At 42.7% G+C, this 22,971-nt stretch overlaps 1 protein-coding gene across 1 annotated transcript in view; it reads right to left on the bottom strand.

Annotated features, from left to right (window-relative positions):
- Positions 1-22,971, bottom strand: part of LOC115092303 (cohesin subunit SA-2-like) — a 360,840-nt gene that overhangs the window by 274,340 nt on the left and 63,529 nt on the right. The window contains exons 6-7 of the mRNA XM_029603069.1: positions 22,700-22,904; positions 7,036-7,187 (exon numbers count right to left, since the gene is read on the bottom strand). Of these exons, the coding sequence (XP_029458929.1) occupies positions 7,036-7,187; positions 22,700-22,904 (357 nt within the window). The remainder of the gene's footprint in view (positions 1-7,035; positions 7,188-22,699; positions 22,905-22,971) is intronic.

Raw genomic sequence — 22,971 nt, 5'->3', positions numbered from 1 at the left:
AAACAGGTTCTGGGCTTGATGGACCTTTGGTCTGAACCAGAATGGCAAAATTTATGTTCTTAACTTTCAAAAAATGGAAAGCAGAACAAAATGAAGAAAATAGGAAAGAGTGTAAGTACTGGGAAGTTAAATGTAAAACCAGGCCAAGACAGAATTTGAAAATAAGCTAGTGAGGCAAAAACAAAACTCTTTTTAGATAACATCTGAAGCAAAAGGCCTGTGAGGGAGTCTATTGGGCTGCTAGATGACCAAGGAGTAACAGGGCAGTCAGGGAAGACATTGAAATAGCAGAAACATTGAATCAATTCTTTGAGGAGGATGTTGGGAACACACCCTTACCAGAACCATATTTTGAAGTGATGATTCTCAGCAATTAAAACAAAATCTTTGTGAAAATGGAAAACGTAACAGAACAAATGACAAACTAAAGTGTAACAAATCACAGGACTAAACTGTATCAATTCAAAAATCCTGAAACATGAAATTGCAGGCCTATCATGTAAAGAATCCACCAGAAAGAGTAGCCACAGGGAGATGGGAAAATAGCCAATGTAACATCAAATTTCAGAAAGGACACCAGGGTTGATCCGGACAACCAGAGACTAGTGAGTCAAATGTCAGTGCCGGGCAAAATGGTAGAAGCTATTCTTAAAAACATAAGGAATAAAAATTAAGAAAAAAAAATACTTGGCAGCGTTCAAGGCTTTGGAGGATTTTTTTCATTTTGACCACTTGAAAGCCCCTACTCTTTCAGGGTATTACCGAAGATTAACGTGTGACTTGCCTAAGGACTCTTATCAGTTAGTGGTTGAGCGCTGGAACAGAGATGGCGTCTTTTTGCTGACACCCACTATTTTTGCTTTCAGCGCCAGGAGTGTACTTCCATATGTATTTTAGAGAAATGCACTTAAAATTTTTGAGACGTGCGTATATTTCTCCACATATTGCATTCCGTGCTGGCTTTACCTCCACAGCCACATGCAAATGCTGCCAGGTGTCCATAGGGAATAGGTCTCATGTTTTTTGGGCGTGCCCGAATATTCAAGGTTACTGGCGTCAGATTGTAAGATACATGACTTCTTTGGTGAGTGTCAATTTACCAATGTACCCATATCTATGGCTATTTCATTGTATTACTCGATATTTAGTTCAGACAAAGAGTATACGTATTCTCTTGCAGAAGGCAGGCTTGGTCGGGAAAAAATGTGATTCTTATACATTGGATGGAAGCAACGTCACCGTCATTTTGGACGTGGCAAAGCCATTTTCACCGACTGATGCAAATGGAGAACTTGTCCTCTAGGAGCTCGCCCAGACACTGAACCTCCTTTCTACAGACCTGGGAACCATATTTGCAATCATTACCGCACAGAACGAGAAGTTTAGTAGTTAACGGCTAATAATTCTGTCATGGCGACACTCAGCCAATATGTGACTTTGATCTCTGGTGGGTGGGGTGGGAGGGAGGGGGTAATGTGGGAAGGGAGTTGGGCAGGGACGCATTAGGGGATGACGCGTAGCAGCCTTTCTTATTACCCAAATATGCTTTTGGAACCCAGGGCGGCAAAGGAATAATGCTCCCTGGGGCCTGGATTGATCTAAGAACATTGGCTGTTGCATTTGGGTGGGGATGGGGAGGGGGTTCTTTTCTTGGAATATAATGTGATTACATGCTGGCTTAATGTTGCTGTCTTGTATATGATGTTTTCTATATACTGTCTGAGTTGTTTTACAGTGATGGTGGTTTGTATGTAGTTTATTACATGTATCACTAAATAAAACAGTTTGAACATAAAAAGAAAAAATACTGGCCATGTAGACAGACATGGCTTAATGGGGGAAGAGCCAATTTGATTGTTTTTAGAAAAAAGAGGTCTTGCCTTTATAGATTATTTACACTATCAAAAAAATCTAAACATGCAGATGAAGATGAGCCAATTGATACAGTGTGCTGGACTTTCAGAAGGCATCTGACAAAGTCCCCCATGAGAGACTCCTCAAGAAATTAAAAAGTCTTACGTTAGGAGGCAGTATTCTATTGTGGATTGGTAACTGATTAAAAGATAGGAAACCAAGGGTAGGACTAAATGGTCAGTTTTCCAAATGAATAAAGGTCATTAGTGGAGTGCCCCAAGGATCTGTATTGGGATCTGTGCTACTCTGCATATTCATAAATGATCTGGAAATGGAATGACAAGTGAGGTTATCACCATTACAGATGACTTGAAATTATTCAAAGTTGTTAAAACAGCAGCAGATTATGACGATCCGCAGAAGGACCATGCGAGCCTAGGAGACTGGACATCTGAATGGCAGATGAAATTTAATGTGTTAAAAGTATAAAGTGATGCACATAGAGAAAAATGATCCCAACTACAGGTACACAATTTTGGGTTCCGTATTAAGGAGTCAGCACCCAGGTAAAGGAACATAGAGTTGTAGACAATACACTGAAATGTTCAGCTCAGTGCTTAGGGTTTTTTTATGTCTGCTTTTCATAACACTTCAAGGCGGATTACATTGTAGGTACAGCAGGCATTTCCCAATCCCCAGAGGGTTTACAATTAAAGGAGCCTATTTACTAAACATTTTTCCTACAGGCACTGAATGGGAGAAAAACTTTAGTAAACAGAACCCAAAGTTTGTGCCTGAGCCAATGGAGGATGAAGTTGCTTGCCCAAGGTCACAAGGAATGTCAGCGGGATTTGAAACCTGGCTTCCCTAGTTCACAGCCTCCTGCTCTAACCATTAGCAGCAGTCAAAAAAGTAAACAGAATATTAGGAATAACTTGAAAGGGAATGGAGAAGAAAATAGAAAACATCACATTGACTCTGTATCAATGGTGTAACCACATTCAGGCTGATTTTAAAAAGAGCACACATGTGCACAAATATGAGCTTCAGTGGATGCATGCATCAAAAGGCAGGAATTTTATATGGCATGCAAATTATGCATATACTTTCGAAAATGCACATAAAGGCGTACGTAAAGATGTGCGCGTATCATCTGCACATAGGCATGTGCAAAACACATCTCGCATCCTAGTGTGCGTGAGGTGATTATGCGCCCACTTCAGCGATGCACCACTTCCAGATTCGCAGGGGTATTAGACTAAAAACTGCCGAGACCTGCACGGCAGCCCATTTTCACCACCCAGATCATCCTGTAGGGTAAACACCAGTGATCTTAATCAGGTTGTGCATCATGAACTTGAGACTTGTTGCTATGGACACAGACTGAGTAAAAAGTGCAGGCCTAAAGCAACACAAACACAGTTTGCAGCCATGTGATAACTTTGGCAACTTTATATGACACTGTTTTACACACAGAAAAGACTGTTTATCAGAGAGCTGTCATTTCAGAGAGTTGTCATCAGCTCCTGAGTGAGGAGAACCTTGTACACCAGAACTGTGAAACATGTCCTTGGTAAAATCTTTGTATCCAACTACAAAATGGGTATTGTTCTAGCACCTGTTTTGCTAACAAACTCTCTGAATTTCATTAACTACTAGGGAATAATCCTATGCATTGGGATTCAGATGACATCATTTGAATCCCAGCAACCCTGTGTCTATAGGTAGTGGCCAATATAGGAAAAGGAGATAACTGCTCTCCAAATCTTAGCCACACATGAAGGTAGAGAGCAGAGAATATTGAACAGTCCAAACACTTTTAAATTGGAAAGCAATTCTGTAGTTTAAAGTATATTTTTCAAAACGGCTACTCCAAAAGTCATAAATGCAGTACAGTGGTTTTCAACCAGGTCCCCCAACACGGACCGTGTTTCGCTGTAAGCTGCATCGGGAGGGACTGAGAACAGTGTATAATTTCAATCACTTAACTCAGGTCCAATTTTAGATCAGAAGGCTCATGTGTGTCTATAGGTAGTGGCAACATCCAATCCAGATCAAAGTTGGAGTCTATAGAACTGAATATTCAATGAGGTTTGATATGGGGAAAAGGGAGTCTGAGTTACCTGGACAATGGACATTATCTGAACAGACATTACCCGAAAAAGCCTTTGCTAAGGGCTTTTCCCCAAGGATTCCATTAAGCTCTGCCAAGAGAGCTTTGCTAACAGACTTTTGATTGCAGCACTAAACCTGCAAGCTAAGCCTGGGTATCATACTCAGTACAGTGTGCTCTGTAACATAGAAGCAGCTGTTGTGCCAATTATTCCCTTGAATGACTTTTGGCCATTTAGTAATCTTATTTTGTTTCTGCCTTCATATCTCTCAGACACAGCTGTGAGACTTTTGGATTCTGTCAACTACTATAAGGGGCATTGCTGGATTACCCCATGGTGTCAAGATAGCTTACTGTAACAGAAATGACCCTGGACGTCTAGTACCTTGAAGGGTGAGAACACTATCTTAATTATATTTCAGCTGGGCTATTAGATTGGCATTGTGCAAATTTCTAAGTGTAAATTTGGGCTTAGAGATAACGCTTACATTCTATTTATCTTTTACTACACCGCCATGCACTGTAAAACTAACAACTAAACCAAAAACAAAACAAAGAAAAGAAATAATTGTACCATTTTAAATCTTGTTTATTTATGCTCCTAATAAAATTTTCTTATTACCTCACAAACAGGCCGATACAGTAAGGACGCGGTAGAAAGAGTGCAGTAGTGCCGGGCGCACCCTCGTTTGCCGCGCTCACAGTTCGGATCACATACCGCTCGATACAGTATTTAAATGGCATGCAAATGCAAGCTGCGTCCAAAGTGCGTCCAAGAAGCGTCCATGAAGCACAATCCATTTTACTGTATAGAGCGCTATACAGCGCCTATACAGTAAAATGGTTGCGCTGGTACCTGCCATTTCAAATGCCATTTCAAATGATTACCTTTCCCCGCTGACGAATCAGTAGGGGAGCTCCAAAGTCAGGTGACCCTTCTGGCAGCTCTCATCCCAGTCTCACATCAGGCTGGGAAGAACTGGGTCTAGTAAAATCTAACGAAAGCATCTGCCCCTAAGCCTCCAAGCAGCACTGACACGAGTTAGAGGGAACGCCAGGCTGAGGTGCTCGAATATGACAAGCAGCACAGAGGGTAAGGCACTTAAGGCTTCTTTGCTATAGGCGACATCAGTTTGTCAGTACACTCTAACAGGTGACTGAGAAGTGTGTGTCCAGCTGTATTCATGCTGCAGAAAAACTAGGAGTCCAAAATTTAGGCACTCAACTCTGTGCCTCCATGAGCATCCAAAAAACTAAGCTCACACAAGCTCACTCAGATTGTGTGCATAGATAAGCGCATGCAAGTGGCCACCCAGAAAGACACCCATAACCAACTGGACACCCAACTAGGTGCACAGCCAGAAGCACTAGCACGAACTGATGGAACTGAATTAACTCGCGAAACATCGTCGCAGCCTACCACAAGGAGAACAAGAAAAGCCTGAGAGTGGGGCCCAGCCAAAAAGCTGCTCAAGGACGGATTGTGGTCCCAACTGGTCATAGTTAGGCATGGCACGTAGCCAGTGGGGAAAGCTCAAAACCCAGCCTGCAAGCTACTCAAAAGAGACAGCCTGGGAGAAGTCAAGCAGGAACCTGGCTGGGTGTGTGAAGGAAGAAGAAAAACCCTTTGCTTGTGTTTTTTTCAGGACCAAGGGAATGGCCTAGAGGTAGACAAGGACAGCCTGGAGTCACTGGAAAGTAGTTGTAAAACTAAGGACTTTTCAAAAGATTTAGCCAACTAACAGGCCGATACAGTAAAGTTCACGGGAGAGCGGGCGAGCGCCAGCTCTCCCGGCGCGCACATGCAATTCAGTAAACTAAAATATTTAAATTAGGGCCGGTGGTAAAAAGAGGCGCTAGGGACACTAGCGCGTCCCTAGCGCCTCTTTTTGGACAGGAGCGGCAGCTGTCAGCAGGTTTGACAGCCGACGCTCAATTTTGCCGGCGTCGGTTCTCGAGCCTGCTGACAGCCACGGGTTTTCAACCCGCAAGCCACGGGCCGATTTCAAAATTTTTTTTTTTAACTTGTTTTTTTAACTTTCGGAGGGTGCACAGAAAAGCAGTTTTTACTGCTTTTCTGTGCACTTTCCCAGTGCCGGCAGAAATTAGCGCCGACCTTTGGGTAGGCGTTAATTTCTGAAAGTAAAATGTGTGGCTTGGCTGCACATTTTACTTTCTGTATTGCGCGGGAATGACTAATAGGGCCATCAACATGCGCTATTAGTCTCGGGGGGGGGGGGGGGGGGGGGCTGGACGCGCATTTTTGATGCGCTATTACCCCTTACTGAATAAGGGGTAAAGCTAGCGCATCCAAAATGCGTGTCCAAATGCAGGTTAACAGTGTCCAGTAAATTTCTGCAGATAAAACTGCAAGGAACACAAATTTAACCAAACAGAAAAGGGGTGGGATTAGAGGTATTCTCAGGGTAGATATTTTATTAATCTGGTTAGGATCAATTTTCGGCATTGCTTAAATTTAACAGTTCAGTCTTGGCCGCTCAAAACTGGCCATTTAGTTTTTGCTTAATTTCCTGCTAAAGATAATACACCATAGGAATTAGCTGATGAGTATGATATAAACTAATGGGGAAAGATGTGATTTATGTGTTGAGAAACTAGGTCCTGATGTATACAAATACAAAATAGAAATAGAAGTAAAGGGCACAAGCTTCCACAGTGCAGGCACAGGGAACTGTGTCTATTCATAGACTGCACCTGAGGCAAGAGTAAAGGCTTCCAGCAGGCATGAAACAGAGATGAGTGAAAGTTGTTTTCTGTTCAAACTGAAAATCTTGCTATAGGTAAATGAGTTTCCCCATTTTCCCCTTATCCTGCATAATGAACAGTGACAAAAGACCTTTCTAGAGGACCCACCACATCCCACTTTTTCAGATCTTTCTTTGCTTCTTTCCCCTTTACGTTCCTTTACATTTTCCCTCTGCATTTCTCATTATTGAATCATCCACCTGAGAACAATTCTTGGCAGTGCTACTCTCAAAGAAAAGTACACAACAGTGCATTAATGTAACCATCACAAAGTTCTAGTAAACATCACAGCCCATTCTGACCTCTTTTTTATTTTTCTCAAGCTGCTCCAGTCTTTGGTTGGTCTTTTTCTCAGTCTGTCTGTTTTTCTCCACTTCATAAAGCCGTTGATTGTTACTGATACTGTCATCTAATTTCAGAGTAACACCCACAAAAGCTGTCAACAATTTCATAGCTGAAACATATAAAATGATACATGGATTCTATTAATCTGTCAAGAATTAACAAGACACACAAAAGCTTGCTAAGACCTCCTCAAAAGGCTCTCAGTTTACAGAAGACTCCTCAAAATATTGGTCTGTTTCTTTTGTCCGCTTTTTTCTTATCTCAGACTTTCTAATATAAAGATATCAGTTTTAGACATCCACAGTGTTATACCTAATCATATGGAAAATGTGTAATTATAAGCATCAATTTCATCTAGTAGTAGTATAATTAATGCAGCAGACAAATCCAGTTAAAATCTTCCTGAAAGAGATGTTCCAAAACTAATTTTGAAGAGTAATTTTCAAATAGCCCACATAATTGCAAACTACGCAGGTGCATGTAACACATGTACCTTATACAAATTTTCAGAGAATCCGCCCAAGTTCTCTTTCAAAATTAGCAAGTACAAAATGTGTGTTCTGAAAGCATCCATATTGTGGTTGACCAAACAATAGAATTATCAGAGGAAGGGATGCTATTTGACAATGTCACTTGTCACCTTGCCTGTGCATCTGCCTTCCTGAGCTGGCTTTTTCTGGTCCCACCTCCTGGTGACATCACCAGGAGCTCTTCTGAAGAGCTGGAATTGATGCTGAAGGCGACAAAGGAGCATGTTCCTTTGTGCACTCTGATGTACACCCTGAAGTAGCCTGAATTATTTTCTCTTATGCTGCTAATCTGGAATCAACTGTTGAATAATGCTGCTGTCTTGACTCATAAGGAACATCAGCCTGCTCTGTAAGTTCCTTATTTTTGTCTCATTGATTGGTTTAATCATGGCTTACCATTATACTGATATTACTGAGAATTTTTTGATCCCCAGCATCACTGGGCAAGGCCAATATAGAGACCTATGTTATAAATAGATGTAAGAGAAATCAATCCCTATCTAATAAATGCAAGATCTGTACGGGAAAAGGGCCACGCTCATTTATGACGTTAGTAGATGAGAGAAATGATATTATACATATAACTGAGATTTAGTTGTTTGAACCTCATGTTGAGACACTGATCTCACCCTCAACCTATGCAGTTTTCTCTAAGCCTTCCCAAAAAACAGTGGCAGCAGGGGTCTAATTGTTGCCAGAAAATCTTTTGCTGTGACTCAGATCAGAATGGAGGTAGACTGGCAATGAAAAGTATTGTCTTTAATTACCTAATCATGGAGGGATTTGTTTATGTAACAATTCTACATTTTAAAAGATGTCATATTAACACTGATTTACTTCATAGTCTAGGGCTGCTTTCTTTGGATGAGGAGTTTTTCCTTCATAATCTTTGTTTTTTTTTGGGGGGGTAACTTTTTATTTATACAACCAGCATACAATACACAAAACATTCATGCATCAAAGCATAATTATAGAAAAAGAACAGATTCCCCTGACCATACAACAATAATTTTTTCAAAACAATTTCAAAATATCCTTCATAAAGCGCCCAGTTAGAAGCATTGGGTATCGCCACTGGCCTGTACTGTAGGAGTCATAAATACCTCAGGATGCCTGCCCAGCAGCCCAATACGAGGCCCATATTTTGTCATATATACTGGATTTGTGTTTCACCCAAAACAAGTGAGCATTTCCAAATTTGCTTGTGTTTGCCTATGCAGTGCAAAATTAAGGAGATACATTTCCTTCAAAAACTTTATCTATTTCAAAAATGTCTGTGGTTAAATTTAGTTTTCTAAACGTTGATGGTGTTCACTCTCCTATAAAAGAAAGGAGCTTTTCCAGTTCTTTAAAAAAGAAAAATCTCACACTTTTTTTTTTCAGGAGACTAATTTGTCATCAACTGAACATAAAAATAATTAAAAGGATACACCCGTGTGTGTTTGCTATTTATTCTATGCGACAAAGAGAGGTTATTTTATTTCACAGTAGCTTGCCTTTTATACTTGAAGGGTCGGTGATTGATTCAGAGAGTAGATTTGTGGCTAGCAGTCTATATAATCAAAATTTCTGTTTGGTAATATTTATGATCCTAATGAGTATTCTCATGCATTCTTTTCTCACGTAATAACTATTGTCAGTCAATATTCAGACCACAGGGTGGTACTGGGTGGGGATTTTAATTTGGTGAATGATCTGTCTATAGATGCTAAGCCATCAATGAAAGCAGATAAAAACATGATTGGAAAAGGATTACAATTTAAATAAAAAGAATTACAATTATTAGATATTTGGAGAATTTTGCATCCTGAAGAAAGTGATTTTACATATTTTACTTCTCCGCATAATTCTTATTCTCACACTGATTGTTTTTTTCCTGCAACTGCCTTGCTTTCTATGGTGAGACAAGCTATGATTGGTGGTTTTTCTATTTTAAATCATGCTCCAATTTCAATGGATTTACAAATAGGACAACAGATTTCTCAAACCTTTACTTGGCATTTTCCTTCTTACTAAATGATGATCAGTTCAAACTTTTTGATAGACAAACGGCAATTGTATTTGGAAATTAATAATAATTTGGAGGTTCAGTCAGATATACTTTGGTTGGCAGGGAAGGCTGTAATGAGAGGGGAAATGAGCTCTTACTTGGCTAATAGATGTCAAGTATGAGATAAAGAAATCCTTACTCATACAATTTTTGGAAAATGCCAAAAAGGATCATATAAGATCTTTAGATCCCTTACATAAAGCTAAATTATTATTTATGAAAAACAGAGTAAATCGGTTATTACATCAATGTGCTGTTTTCTCAATACAGGAATGTAAGACAAAAATGTACAGGTTTGAAAATAAAATCAGGCAAGTTATTGGTTAGGTTGGTCAGCAGTTCCCAACTCAGACATTATGGGGCGGATTTTCAGAGCCCTGCTCGCGTAAATCCGCCCAAAACCGGGCGGACTTACGCGAGCAGGGCCCTGCGCGCCGGGAAGCCTATTTTACATAGGCCTCCCGGCGCGCGCAGAGCCCCGGGACTCGCGTAAGTCCCGGGGTTCTCGGAGGGGGGCGTGTCGGGGGCGGGCCCGGTCGTCGCGGCGTTTCGGGGGCGTGTCGGCAGCATTTTGGGGGCGGGTACGGGGGCGTGGCTACGGCCCGGGGGCGTGGCCGCGCCCTCCGTACCCGCCCCCAGGTTGCGGCCCGGCGCGCAGGAGTCCCGCTCGCGCGCGGGGATTTACGCCTCCCTCCGGGAGGCGTAAATCCCCCGACAAAGGTAGGATGAGGGTTTAGACAGGGCCGGGCGGGTGGGTTAGGTAGGGGAAGGGAGGGGAAGGTGAGGGGAGGGCAAAGGAAAGTTCCCTTCTAGGCCGCTCCGATTTCGGAGCGGCCTAGGAGGGAACGGGGGTAGGCTGCGCGGCTCGGCGCGCGCAGGCTATACGAAATCGATAGCCTTGCGCGCGCCGATCCAGGATTTTAGCCGATACGCGCGACTACGCGCGTATCTACTAAAATCCAGCGTACTTTTGTTTGCGCCTGGAGCGCAAACAAAAGTAGGCTGTTCGCGCTCGTCTGAAAATCTACCCCTATATAACTAACATAAAAATGTTATCAGGAGAGGTACTTACCAGTGCTGATGACATAACATCTATTTTAAAGATTATTATAGGAACTTATATTCTGCAATATTAATGCAAAAATGTTTGGCTGATATTCCTTTTCCTCAGATAACACCACAACAGAAAGATAATGTATGTTAAGTGCTCTTTTATCTTTATTAGAAGTAGATTGGACTACCCAACAACTGAAGCCTGGCAAAGCTTCTGGTATAGATGGCTTTAGCTCAGAGGTTTACAGAATCTCAAGATCCAATGTTACCTCTTTAATGAAATATAAGTCATCAGTCTCACAGGGTTTTTCCATTCAGAATTCAATCAGGCAGAAATAATTTTATTTCCCCAAAAAGATAAGGATTTAGCTCTTCCTGGCAGTTATCAGCCAATCTCCTTAACCTGGATGTTAAAATACTGATGTCCATTATGGCATCTCAGCTGAGTGTGGTACTACCCGATTTAGTATCATCTGACCAAGCTGGATTTGTAAAAGGAAGGTATGTAGTGAAAAATATTCATACTCTCATACATGCCCTTTGGGATTCCAATCCAACAAATAAATTGAGTATAATAATAAGTCTTGATATGGAAAAAGCATTTCACAAAGTTCAATGGAAATGAGGCTTAATAACTCTATAGACATCGCTTGCTCAGGTTGTTAATTCTTCACACGATAATTCACTCAAGAGAACTAAGGCCTGGATTCATCATTCATCACTGAATGATGAATCTAGCAAAAACGGGGGGGCAGGCCTGCGAAAGCCCGCAGCCTTCGCACCACTGTGGTGCGCCGGCTGCCAGCTTTTGCACCGAATAGTGCCACAATGAAAGGTGGTGCTATTCGGTGTGCCACTGCTGACAATAATGTTAGAAACATTATCGCCGGCAGCAAAAACACCGCCGACTCAGCCCCTCCCCAACTCCTCCCCTCCCCCTAATTTGCATCATATCGCATGCGGAAAGGCCCTTTTCGCATGCGATATGGCCTTATCGCGTGCTATAGGGCCCTAACGCACGCGATAAGGGTTTAGAAAATAACACCCTAACTTTGCTAAAGGAGCTGGTATAGGTACAGTGGATATTCATCACATGACAGAATACGCAACCATCATGCACTGCACACTACTTAGGGGGAGGGGAAGGAAGAAGGGAACTGCAGTTTGTTATGCCTCCTATGGGGAATAAAGGTACAATCAGTGACTATTATCTCACAGAAAGGTCCATCAGTCCTCAGATTGTGAAGAGGTTGCAACAGGAATGGATTTTCAAACAGTTTGCTAGACATCTGTAGGGTTTTATTTTATTTAATACTAGCCGTACCCGGCCACGCGTTGCTGTGGCTCAGTCTGGTTAAATGGAAAAGAAAGAAAAGAGAAAGCGCACGTTTCTAATATGTTTAATTTCACAATGCTTGTGGGTATACAATATTTTTTGTTGTTCCATTGTCTGTGCAGATATAGAGATTGTCTGGTTTGCCGACTCTAGAACACGCAACATATAATTGTCCATGTGAGAAGCAATCCGTGTCTAGATGTAAACCGCATAATTGTAGAAATGAAAAAGAATGAAAAAAGAAAAAACAAACTATACTCAGTAAATGAACGGTATGGTAAATGACACAGCTCAATTCCAACGCAATGTCACACGAAATAATTAAATCAAAATGAAAATAAATCGAAATCTATGAAAATTCAATATTTTTTTTTAATTTAAACTTTATTAATTATTTAAAAATCATGACATAACACTGTCATTTACAAAATATGAATATCTACAATTATCACTCTCCTAAGGAGAGGAAGAAGAAAGAGAAGGAAAAAGCAAACTCATTCGAAATATTATACTTTCATATAGACGCTCATATGTACAATGAAATTAGGTGGAATCAACTTCTCATTAGAGCAAATTCAAAGCAATATTTACTTTCATATATATAGTGGTATCATAGCCCCATTATCTTTACTATTTGCGGTTACCTTAATCAGAAACTACTTCCCCTAACAAATTCTTAGCTTCTAAGAACTTTTTCAGGTCTGAAGGTTCAAAATGGACATAATTTACCTTATTCAATTTTACCACACATTTACAGGGGTAACGAATTACCATCAGGGCCCCCACTTTATCTGCCAGTTGTTTTAAGGCCAAAAATTCTTTCCTTCTAATTTGTGTTAATTTAGTTACATCTGGAAAAATCCATATTTGTTGGTTATAGTATTTCACAGATCTATTCCTCAGAAACAGTTAAAGGACCATCTCCCTGTCTGATGGAAAAATAAATCTAACAAGGACTATTCCTCTCCTACACACTGGGGTAGATTTTAAAAGAAGCGCGATCAGCCTACTTTTGCTTGCGCATCAGACTCAAGCAAAAGTACGCTGGATTTTAGTAGATACGCGCGGAGCCGCGCGTATCCACTAAAATCCTGGATCGGCGCACGCAAGGCTATCGATTTTGTATAGCCTGCGCGCGCCGAGCCGCGCTGCCTCCCCCCCGTTCCCTCCAAGGCCGCTCCGAAATCGGAGCGGCCTCGGAGGGAACTTTCCTTTGCCCTCCCCTCACCTTACCCTCCCTTCCCCTACCTAACCCACCCACCCGGCCCTGTCTACACCCCCCCCTTACCTTTGTCGGGGGATTTACGCCTCCCGGAGGGAGACGTAAATCCCCGCGCGCCAGCGGGCCTGCTGCGCGCCGGGCCGCGACCTGGGGGCGGGTACGGAGGGCGCGGCCACGCCCCCGGACCGCCCCGGGCCGTAGCCACGCCCCGTACCCGCCCCCAAAACGCTGCCGACACGCCCCCGAAACGCCGCGACGACCGGACCCGCCCCCGACACGCCCCCGACACGCCCCCCCTCCGAAAACCCCGGGACGTACGCGAGTCCCGGGGTCTGCGCGCGCCGGTAGGCCTATGTAAAATAGGCTTACCGGCGCGCAGGGCCCTGCTCGCGTAAATCCGCCCGGTTTTGGGCGGATTTACGCGAGCAGGGCTCTGAAAATCCGCCCCACTATTTCTTCATTTGATGACTCCAATAGTTCTGTTATATTCAATAATCCATGTTGTTGATCTTGCTGTTCCACTTGTTCTTTCTCTTTCCCTCTTCTTTCAGGTACGAAATATATTTTTGCTAAAGGCGGGAGAGATTCTTTCGGTATTTTTAATACTGTTCCCAGATATTGTTTAAATTGTTCTTGAACAGAGATTCTTCCCACCTGTGGGAAATTAATTACCCTCAAGTTCAGGTATCTCAGATCATTTTCAATTTTCTCCATTTTAATATGATTTTTTAATTCTCCTTGCATTAACCCAGTCTGTATTTTCTCTATTTTTGAAATCCTCTGATCTAAGTCCTTTATTTGTATCTTCTGGGTATCATTCTGTTGTTCTATATTCAACATTCTCTTGTTAACATCCGTAACCACACTTGTAAGAGTAGTAATAGACTTTTCCAAAATCATTATGGCAGTCCAGACGTTATCAAGCGTTATTTTAGCTGGTCTTTCAAATTTGTGAGACAAAATAGGTTCAGACCCTAAGATTCTGGCACTTACCACACTATTGTGTGCGCCATTACCTTGTCCTTCACCTTGTTTACAAGGTTCTACACCTCCTCCACCAACTTGTGTAGCCTTGTCCCCTTCTAAAGAGACATTGGAGTCACAAGAGTCCAAAGCAGGTAAATCTGCGAGGGGTGGTGAGGGCGTAACCGGCACTCCTGGACTTAAAGATATTAATGAGACAGGTGATCCCTCTTTATGCTCACTCAGAGGGGTCACAGCGTCTCCTACGACGGGAGTAACTTCTGGGGCTGAGTTAAAATACTTTTCAATTTTAAGCTGTAACGGGGTTGCTGGGGAGGATGTAGTTGTACCTCCCTCAGTTTCCCCTTTCGCTTTGTATGTGGCATTTCAATATGCCAAAAGAAACAATCTCCAGGAAATACAGAAAAGTATTAGATTCTAACCAGAAAATTTAAAACGTTGATTCCTCCAAGGGAGTTTCAGAGGGAAAAAGTAAAGTAAATTATTTCAGTCACTTACATAGATGGTGGGTAGAGTTTAAAATATTGAAAGAAGAAATTTTGAGAGTTCCAGGCAAAGCCGCGTGCCCCTTTGGCGCGCGTGGCTTGGGCAGCGCGCCGGCGTCGGCTGCGCACCACAGGGGGGGACTGATTTTATCGTCCTTCTCACCGGCTCCGCCCTGTGACGTCAGACCCGGAAACTCTCTCCATCGAGCAGGTTCACTGCCTCCGGTTCACCGTCGGGCAGTCTTTCCACTCCGGTCCACCAGATAAAATATGGTGTGTCTTTACCCTCCTCCGCCTCGGGTTTATGCCGCAGGGGGGACTGATTTTATCGTCCTTCTCACCGGCTCCGCCCTCTGATGTCAGACCCGGAAACTCTCTCCGTCGAGCAGGTTCACTGCCCTGGTTCACCGTCGGGCAGTCTCTCCACTCCGGTCCACCAGATAAAATATGGTGTGTTTTTACCCTCCACCGCCTCTGAAAATTCAATTTAACAATGTAATCGGAAACATTGAAATGGAATCGTAAAATATTTAGTACAAGCCATTAAGCCTGTTAAAAAGGGAGAGATTTTGGTCCCCTCTCCTCCTCCGCTCCTCCCCCCCCCCCCCCCCAGCCCCACAAAGGGCCAGAGGCGGCAGCGGTGGTAGGAGCTACAGCGGTGGCCGAGGGGGATCTCACGAGGCGTAATGGTCCTGCCATCCCAACTCCCTCCCCCCTTCCCCGGTGGCGGAGGGACAGGCTCAGACCCCTTTCACTCTATCCTTACAGGCCCCAACTCCTTTGCTCTCCCATTCCCCTCTACACTCAACCCTTTCCACTCTAACCTATAAGTGGAGAGCTGAGGGGGGGGTAGAGACTCTCTCTACATAGGCTTCCTCTCTCTCTCTCACTCTCTTGCACATACACTCTCCCTCTGTCCCTCATGCACGCACGCCCAATCCCTCTCACACACATACACAAATCCCTCACGTAGTCTCCCTCTCTCTCTGGCACTCACACTCGCCTTCAGCGCACATTAACACACTTCTCTCTCACACAGTTAAAACGGGTGATATTTTTGTCCCCTCTCCACCTAAGTCTTTGCTCTGCACTCGCAAGAGCTTGCAAAGTTCCCACGCCTGTTGTGTCTGGGAGAGTGAGGAAAACACTACACCCGTCCCCCCCTCGCAAAGGGCAGGCAGCAGGTACTGCAACAGATTTGGGACACGTTGCCTAGCTTACTTTGCTCTTTCTGGGAGACCTGTGCCTTTAAGAAATCCGATCGGGGGCTTGAGAGGGAGGAGGGAGCAGGGCTCTGGCTTTCACTTTCGTGACGGTGGTTTGCTGGGAGTGGGGGTGGAGCGATGCCCATGTAAACTCTTCCCGTGGTGGCTGAGACCCATGGGCGGCTTGACAGCACTGCCTTCCCCCTCCCCCCCCACCCCCACAGTTGCGGGATATTTACTTGGCTTCTCCTTATCTGCAGGACTCAGGGGGCGGGGGAGGAGGGCGAGCTGTTCTCTGTTCAGCTCTTTGCGCTTTGGCTGCTGCAGGCTGCAGCTGCTTGTGATCTCTTCACAGCTGCTTTCTACTGCATTTGCTCTGCTCCAGCCGTCCCAACTCCCTCCCCCCCTTCCCCGGAGGTGGACGGACTGGCTCGGCGACTCTTCTACCCTTTCCTCCTCCTGTGTGTAACTGTCCGGCAGTCCCAACTCCCTCCCCCCTTCCCCAGCGGCGGCGGAACGAGCTGAGCCATTTCTCGGAGCGGCAACTTATCTGCCCTTTCCTCCTCCCCTCTGTGACACCCAGCACGTAGCACAGAGCTCTATGGTCCGCACGTGTGCGGTAGAGCTGCTCTCTACTGCGCATTTGCGGTCCGTCAGTCAGAGCCCATTTATATTGTAGATAGCGTGTGTTGCTTTTACGTCCAACAGATGGTGCTGTTTTTCCAAAAAAGCATGTTTTTACCTGTCACAGGTGTGACATCTATATAATATAGGTATATAAAAACACGCGCGTATTCGAATGCAACGTTGTGTCAAAATTTCAAAGCAATCGGTGAAGAACTTTCAAAGATTTAAGATTTTGAACAAACGAACATTTACATTTTTATTTATATAGATTAAATAAACATCTAGATGTCCACATTCAAAAGTATTTAGTCGGCTAACTCAAAAGTTATTTGGCTAAATGAACATTTGGGCACATATCCGGCTATATTCTATCTGGTTAATAAGCTAGGCAGTTAGAATTTAGCTGGATAAGTTACGGAGCATTCTGGGGGCTTAACTGGGAGGTGTTGAGTTAGCTGGCTAAGTTAACCAGCCAACTCAATATTTAGAATTAGCTGGATGATTTAGCTGGCTAACAGGGTCGTTCATCAAAATGCGGTATGTCGTTATCATGGGTGTTAGAACCCTAATGCCTGCAATAATGCCATAACGCATGCGTTATTTATTACAACGCACGACGCGAATCAAAGTTCTAAAATTTAGTCAAAGGGGAGGAGTTTGGGCAGCGTTTATGAAAATGAGGGGTATTAATACAATGTGTGATAGTGTTACGCACATTATTGTACACTTTTATCACCGAAAATAACTACACCTTTTTTCTTGGCAATAAGCTGTGCGTTATGCCCGAAACAGAATTCACGATAAATATCATGAATTCTGTTTCAGGCATTTTTGGGGCAGGGAGATGGAGAAGTGGAGAGAAGTAGAGAGAGAGAGAGAGAGAGAGAGAGAGAGAGAGAGACAGCCTCTGGGGTGGCACACATAGTAGTCAACTACTTATACCACTATAGGAGGGAAAACTCAAGGTGAGGTTTTGGTGGTGGTCTAGGGTTTTAGGGCCAGTTTTACATGAACAGTGAGACGTACGAACAGCACAGTAAACACCAGTGAAGATCTGACATGATTTTGAGTAAGGAAAGGCACACAAAGATGAGATTTCTACATTGTTCTCTTGCCCTACCTTGATAGTGCCCTGGTAGAGGGCTATATTCAATAGTGTGACTGCACTATTGAATATTCCTCCAAGGTTAGCCAGATAAGTTTATCCGGCTAACTTTGCTATCTGGACTGTGTGTAAATATGGACCACCTAATATTTTTGCCACTGTTAAAACTATACATCTGTTGTACACAATAATTAAGAAGCTATAAATATGCTGGTTTGTTAAAAAAAAGTTTAAATACATTTAACATTAAAAACCCTAAATATTTAAAACCAAAACATATTAACTTTCTTCGTCCCATATTTTATAAATGCATAAACACATTTTATAAATGTTTAATCCACATTGCCTATGGCCTCACAACACAGTTGTATAATATTTTACAAACAAATGTTTATATAATTGTGGTGAGTTGACAGATCTGCTCTACTCCCTGCATTTAAAAAAGAAAAAAAAGAAGAATTCTTTAAAATTTGCCTTGGTCAGACTTGTTTGGGCAAAACAGCATGCCGAAGCGTGGTTGCCTATGAACTACAAGTCCCAGAATCCCTAGCAGTTAGCTCCTAGGGAGGATTTGATTAGGTAACAGCTGGAGGCAGGATGGAGTGCACCTACATTCCTAGCAGTAGGTATCATATAAAATAAATGGGACAGCCTACAGTTTGGGAGAGACAGCAGAGAGAGAGAGAGAGAGAGAGAGAGAGAGAGAGAGAGAAAACACAGCGCCTGGGCTAACCATGGAAAGCAGTGCTGGAAAAGAGAGAATCAGAACCTGATGGTCCTGTTCATCCTTTAAGCTAAGTCTATCACCTAAACCTTTTGCCTAGATGAAAGTTGGACGACTAAGAAAATGCATGGAGGTGGAGTAGAGCTGTTAATGAACGTTGTGTGAATTATACCTGTGTTATCAATTACTGTAGAGGTTTTGGGGATTGTACGAAAACAGTTTTGGGGTTGTTTGCATTTCACTTTTATCAGTGTGAGAAAAGAAAAGAAAACCACAGTCCATCAGGTTCATTTTGCACTAACGGCAGCAGAGGAACTGAAAAGTACAAGGCCAGCTGGCACATATAGCCAATCGAGGCTATAGCCAGTTTTAGAGAGGAGTTTGCTTTAAGTATGACTGTGAGGTTGTTGCCTACAGCTTAGTTTGGAAAGGGGCAAGATTCCTATTGAAGGCAGCAGGAAAGTAAGCTGAATAAGAACATAAGAACATGAGAAAATGCCATGCTGGGTCAGACCAAGGGTCCATCAAGCCCAGCATCCTGTTTCCAACAGAGGCCAAACCAGGCCACATCTATGATGTGTAAGTTACTTTAATTGGTGGGGATGTAATTCCTGCCAGCATTAATCAGTTACTATCTGGTTGGGAGCTGGGTTTGACTAGCGTGGGGGCTGCTTGAAACTCTGGCCAGGAAATATTTTTCTAAGCAAGGTAAAGGAGCTTCAGAGGTAACAGAATTGTGATTTGCATCTCTCCTTTTTGTGCCCCTGGTTTGGTAGAGAGCCTACATGTCTCAAATTGTTGTCAAAGGTGCTTCAAATTATGGGTAAAGGTGAAACAACAACTAATTAAAGAGAATTTTTTTGAATTGCAGCTTGCTGAAGTGATTACTGGGGAGCTAAAAGGCTTTAGGAGAGCTCAAGTACATTAAGACAAGAGCCCAGTGCCAGGTTTTGCTGAGTTTAAAGAAAGAACTAGCGGTACTGTGGTCAAAGACACAAGTAAACTCAAAGAAAGGGATTTCAGGCTCCTGCACATAGCCTCAGCTATTAGGGGAAGCAGGTATTAGGTTCCGGACAATAAGAATTAGTAGCATGCTAAGGGATCAGAACCCTCAGACAGGGCCTCAGTGCAAAATAGGCTTCAGAACTCTCACCTGGAGTGTTTAGCAAAGGAGGACTTCAGAGATCTTCAATCATGGTACAGTTTGGTGGAGAACTGTATCCTTAAATTGGACACCCCCATTACTTAGATGGGGGGGGGGGGGGGGAGACAAGACACATGAGTAGGGATAACTGGTATTTATAAGCCCATGGATAAGAACATAAGAGCATAAGAAATTGCCATGATGGGTCAGACCAAGGGTCTATCAAGCCCAGCATCCTGTTTCCAACAGAGGCCAAAACCAGGCCACAAGAACCTGGCAATTACCCAAACACTAAGAAGAACTCATGCTACTGATGCAATTAATAGCAGTGGCTATTCCCTAAGTATAATTGATTAATAGCCATTAATGGACTTCTCCTCCAAGAACTTACCCAAACTTCTTTTGAACCCAGCTACACTAACTGCACTAACCACATCCTCTGGCAACAAATTCCAGAGCTTTATTGTGCGTTGAGTGAAAAAGAATTTTCTCCGATTAGTCTTAAATGTGCTACTTGCTAACTTCATGGAATGCCCCCTAGTCCTTCTATTATTCAAAAGTGTAAATAACCGAGTCACATCTACTCGTTCAAGACCTCTCATGATCTTAAAGACCTCTATCATATCCCCCCCCCCCCCCCCCAGCCGTCTCTTCTCCAAGCTGAACGGCCCTAACCTCTTCAGCCTTTCCTCATAGGGGAGCTGTTGCATCCCCTTTATCATTTTGGTTGCCTTTCTCTGTACCTTCTCCATCGCAACTATATCTTTTTTGAGATGCGGCGACCAGAATTGTATACAGTATTCAAGGTGCGGTCTTACCATGGAGCGATACAGAGGCATTATGACATTTTCCGTTCTATTAACCATTCCCTTCCTAATAATTCCTAACATTCTATTTGCTTTTTTGACTGCTACAGCACATTGAGCCGACGATTTTAAAGTATTATCCACTATGATGCCTAGATCTTTTTCCTGGGTGGTAGCTCCTAATATGGAATCTAACATCGTGTAACTATAGCAAGGGTTATTTTTCCCTATATGCAACACCTTGCACTTGTCCACATTAAATTTCATCTGCCATTTGGATGCCTAATCTTCCAGTCTTGCAAGGTCCTCCTGTAAGGTATCACAGTCTGCTTGTGATTTAACTACTCTGAATAATTTTGTATCATCCGCAAATTTGATAATTTCACTCGATGTATTCATTTCCAGATCATTTATATATATATATTGAAAAGCACCGGTCCAAGTACAGATCCCTGAGGCACTCCACTGTTTACCCTTTTCCACTGAGAAAATTGACCATTTAATCCTACTCTCTGTTTCCTGTCTTTTAACCAGTTTGTAATCCACGAAAGGACATTGCCTCCTATCCCATGACTTTTTAGTTTTCGTAGAAGCCTCTCATGAGGGACTTTGTCAAAAGCCTTCTGAAAATCCAAATACACTACATCTACCGGTTCACCTTTATCCACATGTTTATTAACCCCTTCAAAAAAATGAAGCAGATTTGTTAGGCAAGACTTCCCTTGGGTAAATCCATGTTGACTGTGTCCCACTAAATCATGTCTTTCTATATGCTCTACGATTTTGATCTTGAGAATAGTTTCCACTATTTTTCCCAGCACTGAAGTCAGGCTCACTGGTCTATAGTTACCCGGATCATCCCTGGAGCCTTTTTTAAATATTGGGGTTACATTGGCCACCCTCCAGTCTTCAGGTACAATGGATGATTTTAATGATAGGTTACAAATTTTAACTAATAGATCAGAAATTTCATTTTTGAGTTCCTTCAGAACCCTAGGATGCATACCATCCGGTCCAGGTGATTTGCTACTCTTTAGTTTGTCAATCTGGCCTACTACATCTTCCAGGTTCACAGTGATTTCATTCAGTTCGTCTGACTCATCACCCCTGAAAACCATCTCTGGAACTGGTATCTTCCCAACATCCTCATTAGTAAACATGGAGGCAAAGAATTCATTTAGTCTTTCTGCAATGGCCTTATCTTCCCTAAGAGCCCCTTTAACCCCCTCTGTCATCTAATGGTCCAACCGACTCCCTCACAGGTTTCTTGCTTTGGATATATTTAAAAAAGTTTTTATTATGAGTTTTTGCCTCTATGGCCAAATTCATTTCAAATTCTCTCTTCGCCTGTCTTATCAATGTTTTACCCTTACCTTGACAATGCTTATGTTTTATCCTATTTTCTTGTTGGTTCCTGAACCAATTGCTCCATGAAGCAATCATTTATTTCATCCAGGAACTTTATGTCTCTAGCAAGTCCTGATGTTACATTTACCCAGTCAATATTGGGGTAATTGAAATCTTAATATAACAATTTATTAACCATGAATAAAGTTCATATATTATTTAATTCGGCAACTCCATATCAGTAGTGACAAGCATGTAGTTTTCTATGTCCCCCGACACGGTCCCGTGTTTCACGAAACACGGGACCGTGTTATATTAAGTGAATGGGACTTTGATCTCTTTACTTGCACTTGTGACTTTGTGGATTACCTTATGTGCAAGGTGCTTCTGATATATTTTTGGTAATTGAAATCTCCCATTATTATTGCACTGCCAAATTGGTTTACTTCCCTGATTTCTCTTAGCATTTCATCATCTGTCTGACCATTTTGTCCAGGTGGACGGTAGTATACTCCTATCACTATACTCTTACCCAACACACATGGAATTTCTACCCATATAGATTCTACTGAGCATTTACTCTTGAGCATTTACCTGTTGGACTCTATACCCTCCTGGACATAAAGTGCCACACCCCCACCAAGTTGATCCTCCCTATCATTGCAATATAATTTGCACCCTGATATAGCACTGTCCCATTAGTTATCTTCCTTCCACCAAGTCTCTGTGATGCCAATTATGTCAATCTCATTTGCTGCTATAGAGGATACTCCACCTCCTTATAGATCCTAAGATTTGCAGCATGAAAATGCCCATTCTAACTCTAGAAATTAGCTCCACAGATACCCTGAGACTACTTTCCATGTCACAATAACCTACTAAAAAGCAAGCTCATTTGAGAGAAGACACAATACAATTTATGTCACAAAAAAGTCACAAAAAATGCAATATCTTAGTAGCATAATAAAAGTGCTATCTTTAGATAGCCATGTTTAGTACTTGCCTGCTAACGTACTGGTGTGCCTCAGTGCCCTCATTTGGGAATCTGCCAATCTTGTCAGTAGTGAAATGACTGTTTCTAGCAGGTAACCATCATAAATGATATCGTACTGACTCTGCTGTATCAAAATTGCTATCATCTCACAGAAATTGGCCTTAAATTTCTTCCAGTAAGGTCCTGGCTTGATGAGTGGGTAATCTTCATTGTCCTGTGTCAAAGAAACATAGACACATAGAATATAACAGCAGATAAGAACTGCAAGATCCATCTAGTTT

Source organism: Rhinatrema bivittatum, chromosome 5, assembly GCF_901001135.1.
Source record: "Rhinatrema bivittatum chromosome 5, aRhiBiv1.1, whole genome shotgun sequence".
Classification (NCBI taxonomy): domain Eukaryota; kingdom Metazoa; phylum Chordata; class Amphibia; order Gymnophiona; family Rhinatrematidae; genus Rhinatrema; species Rhinatrema bivittatum.
This window is presented reverse-complemented; position numbering and strand designations above follow the sequence as displayed.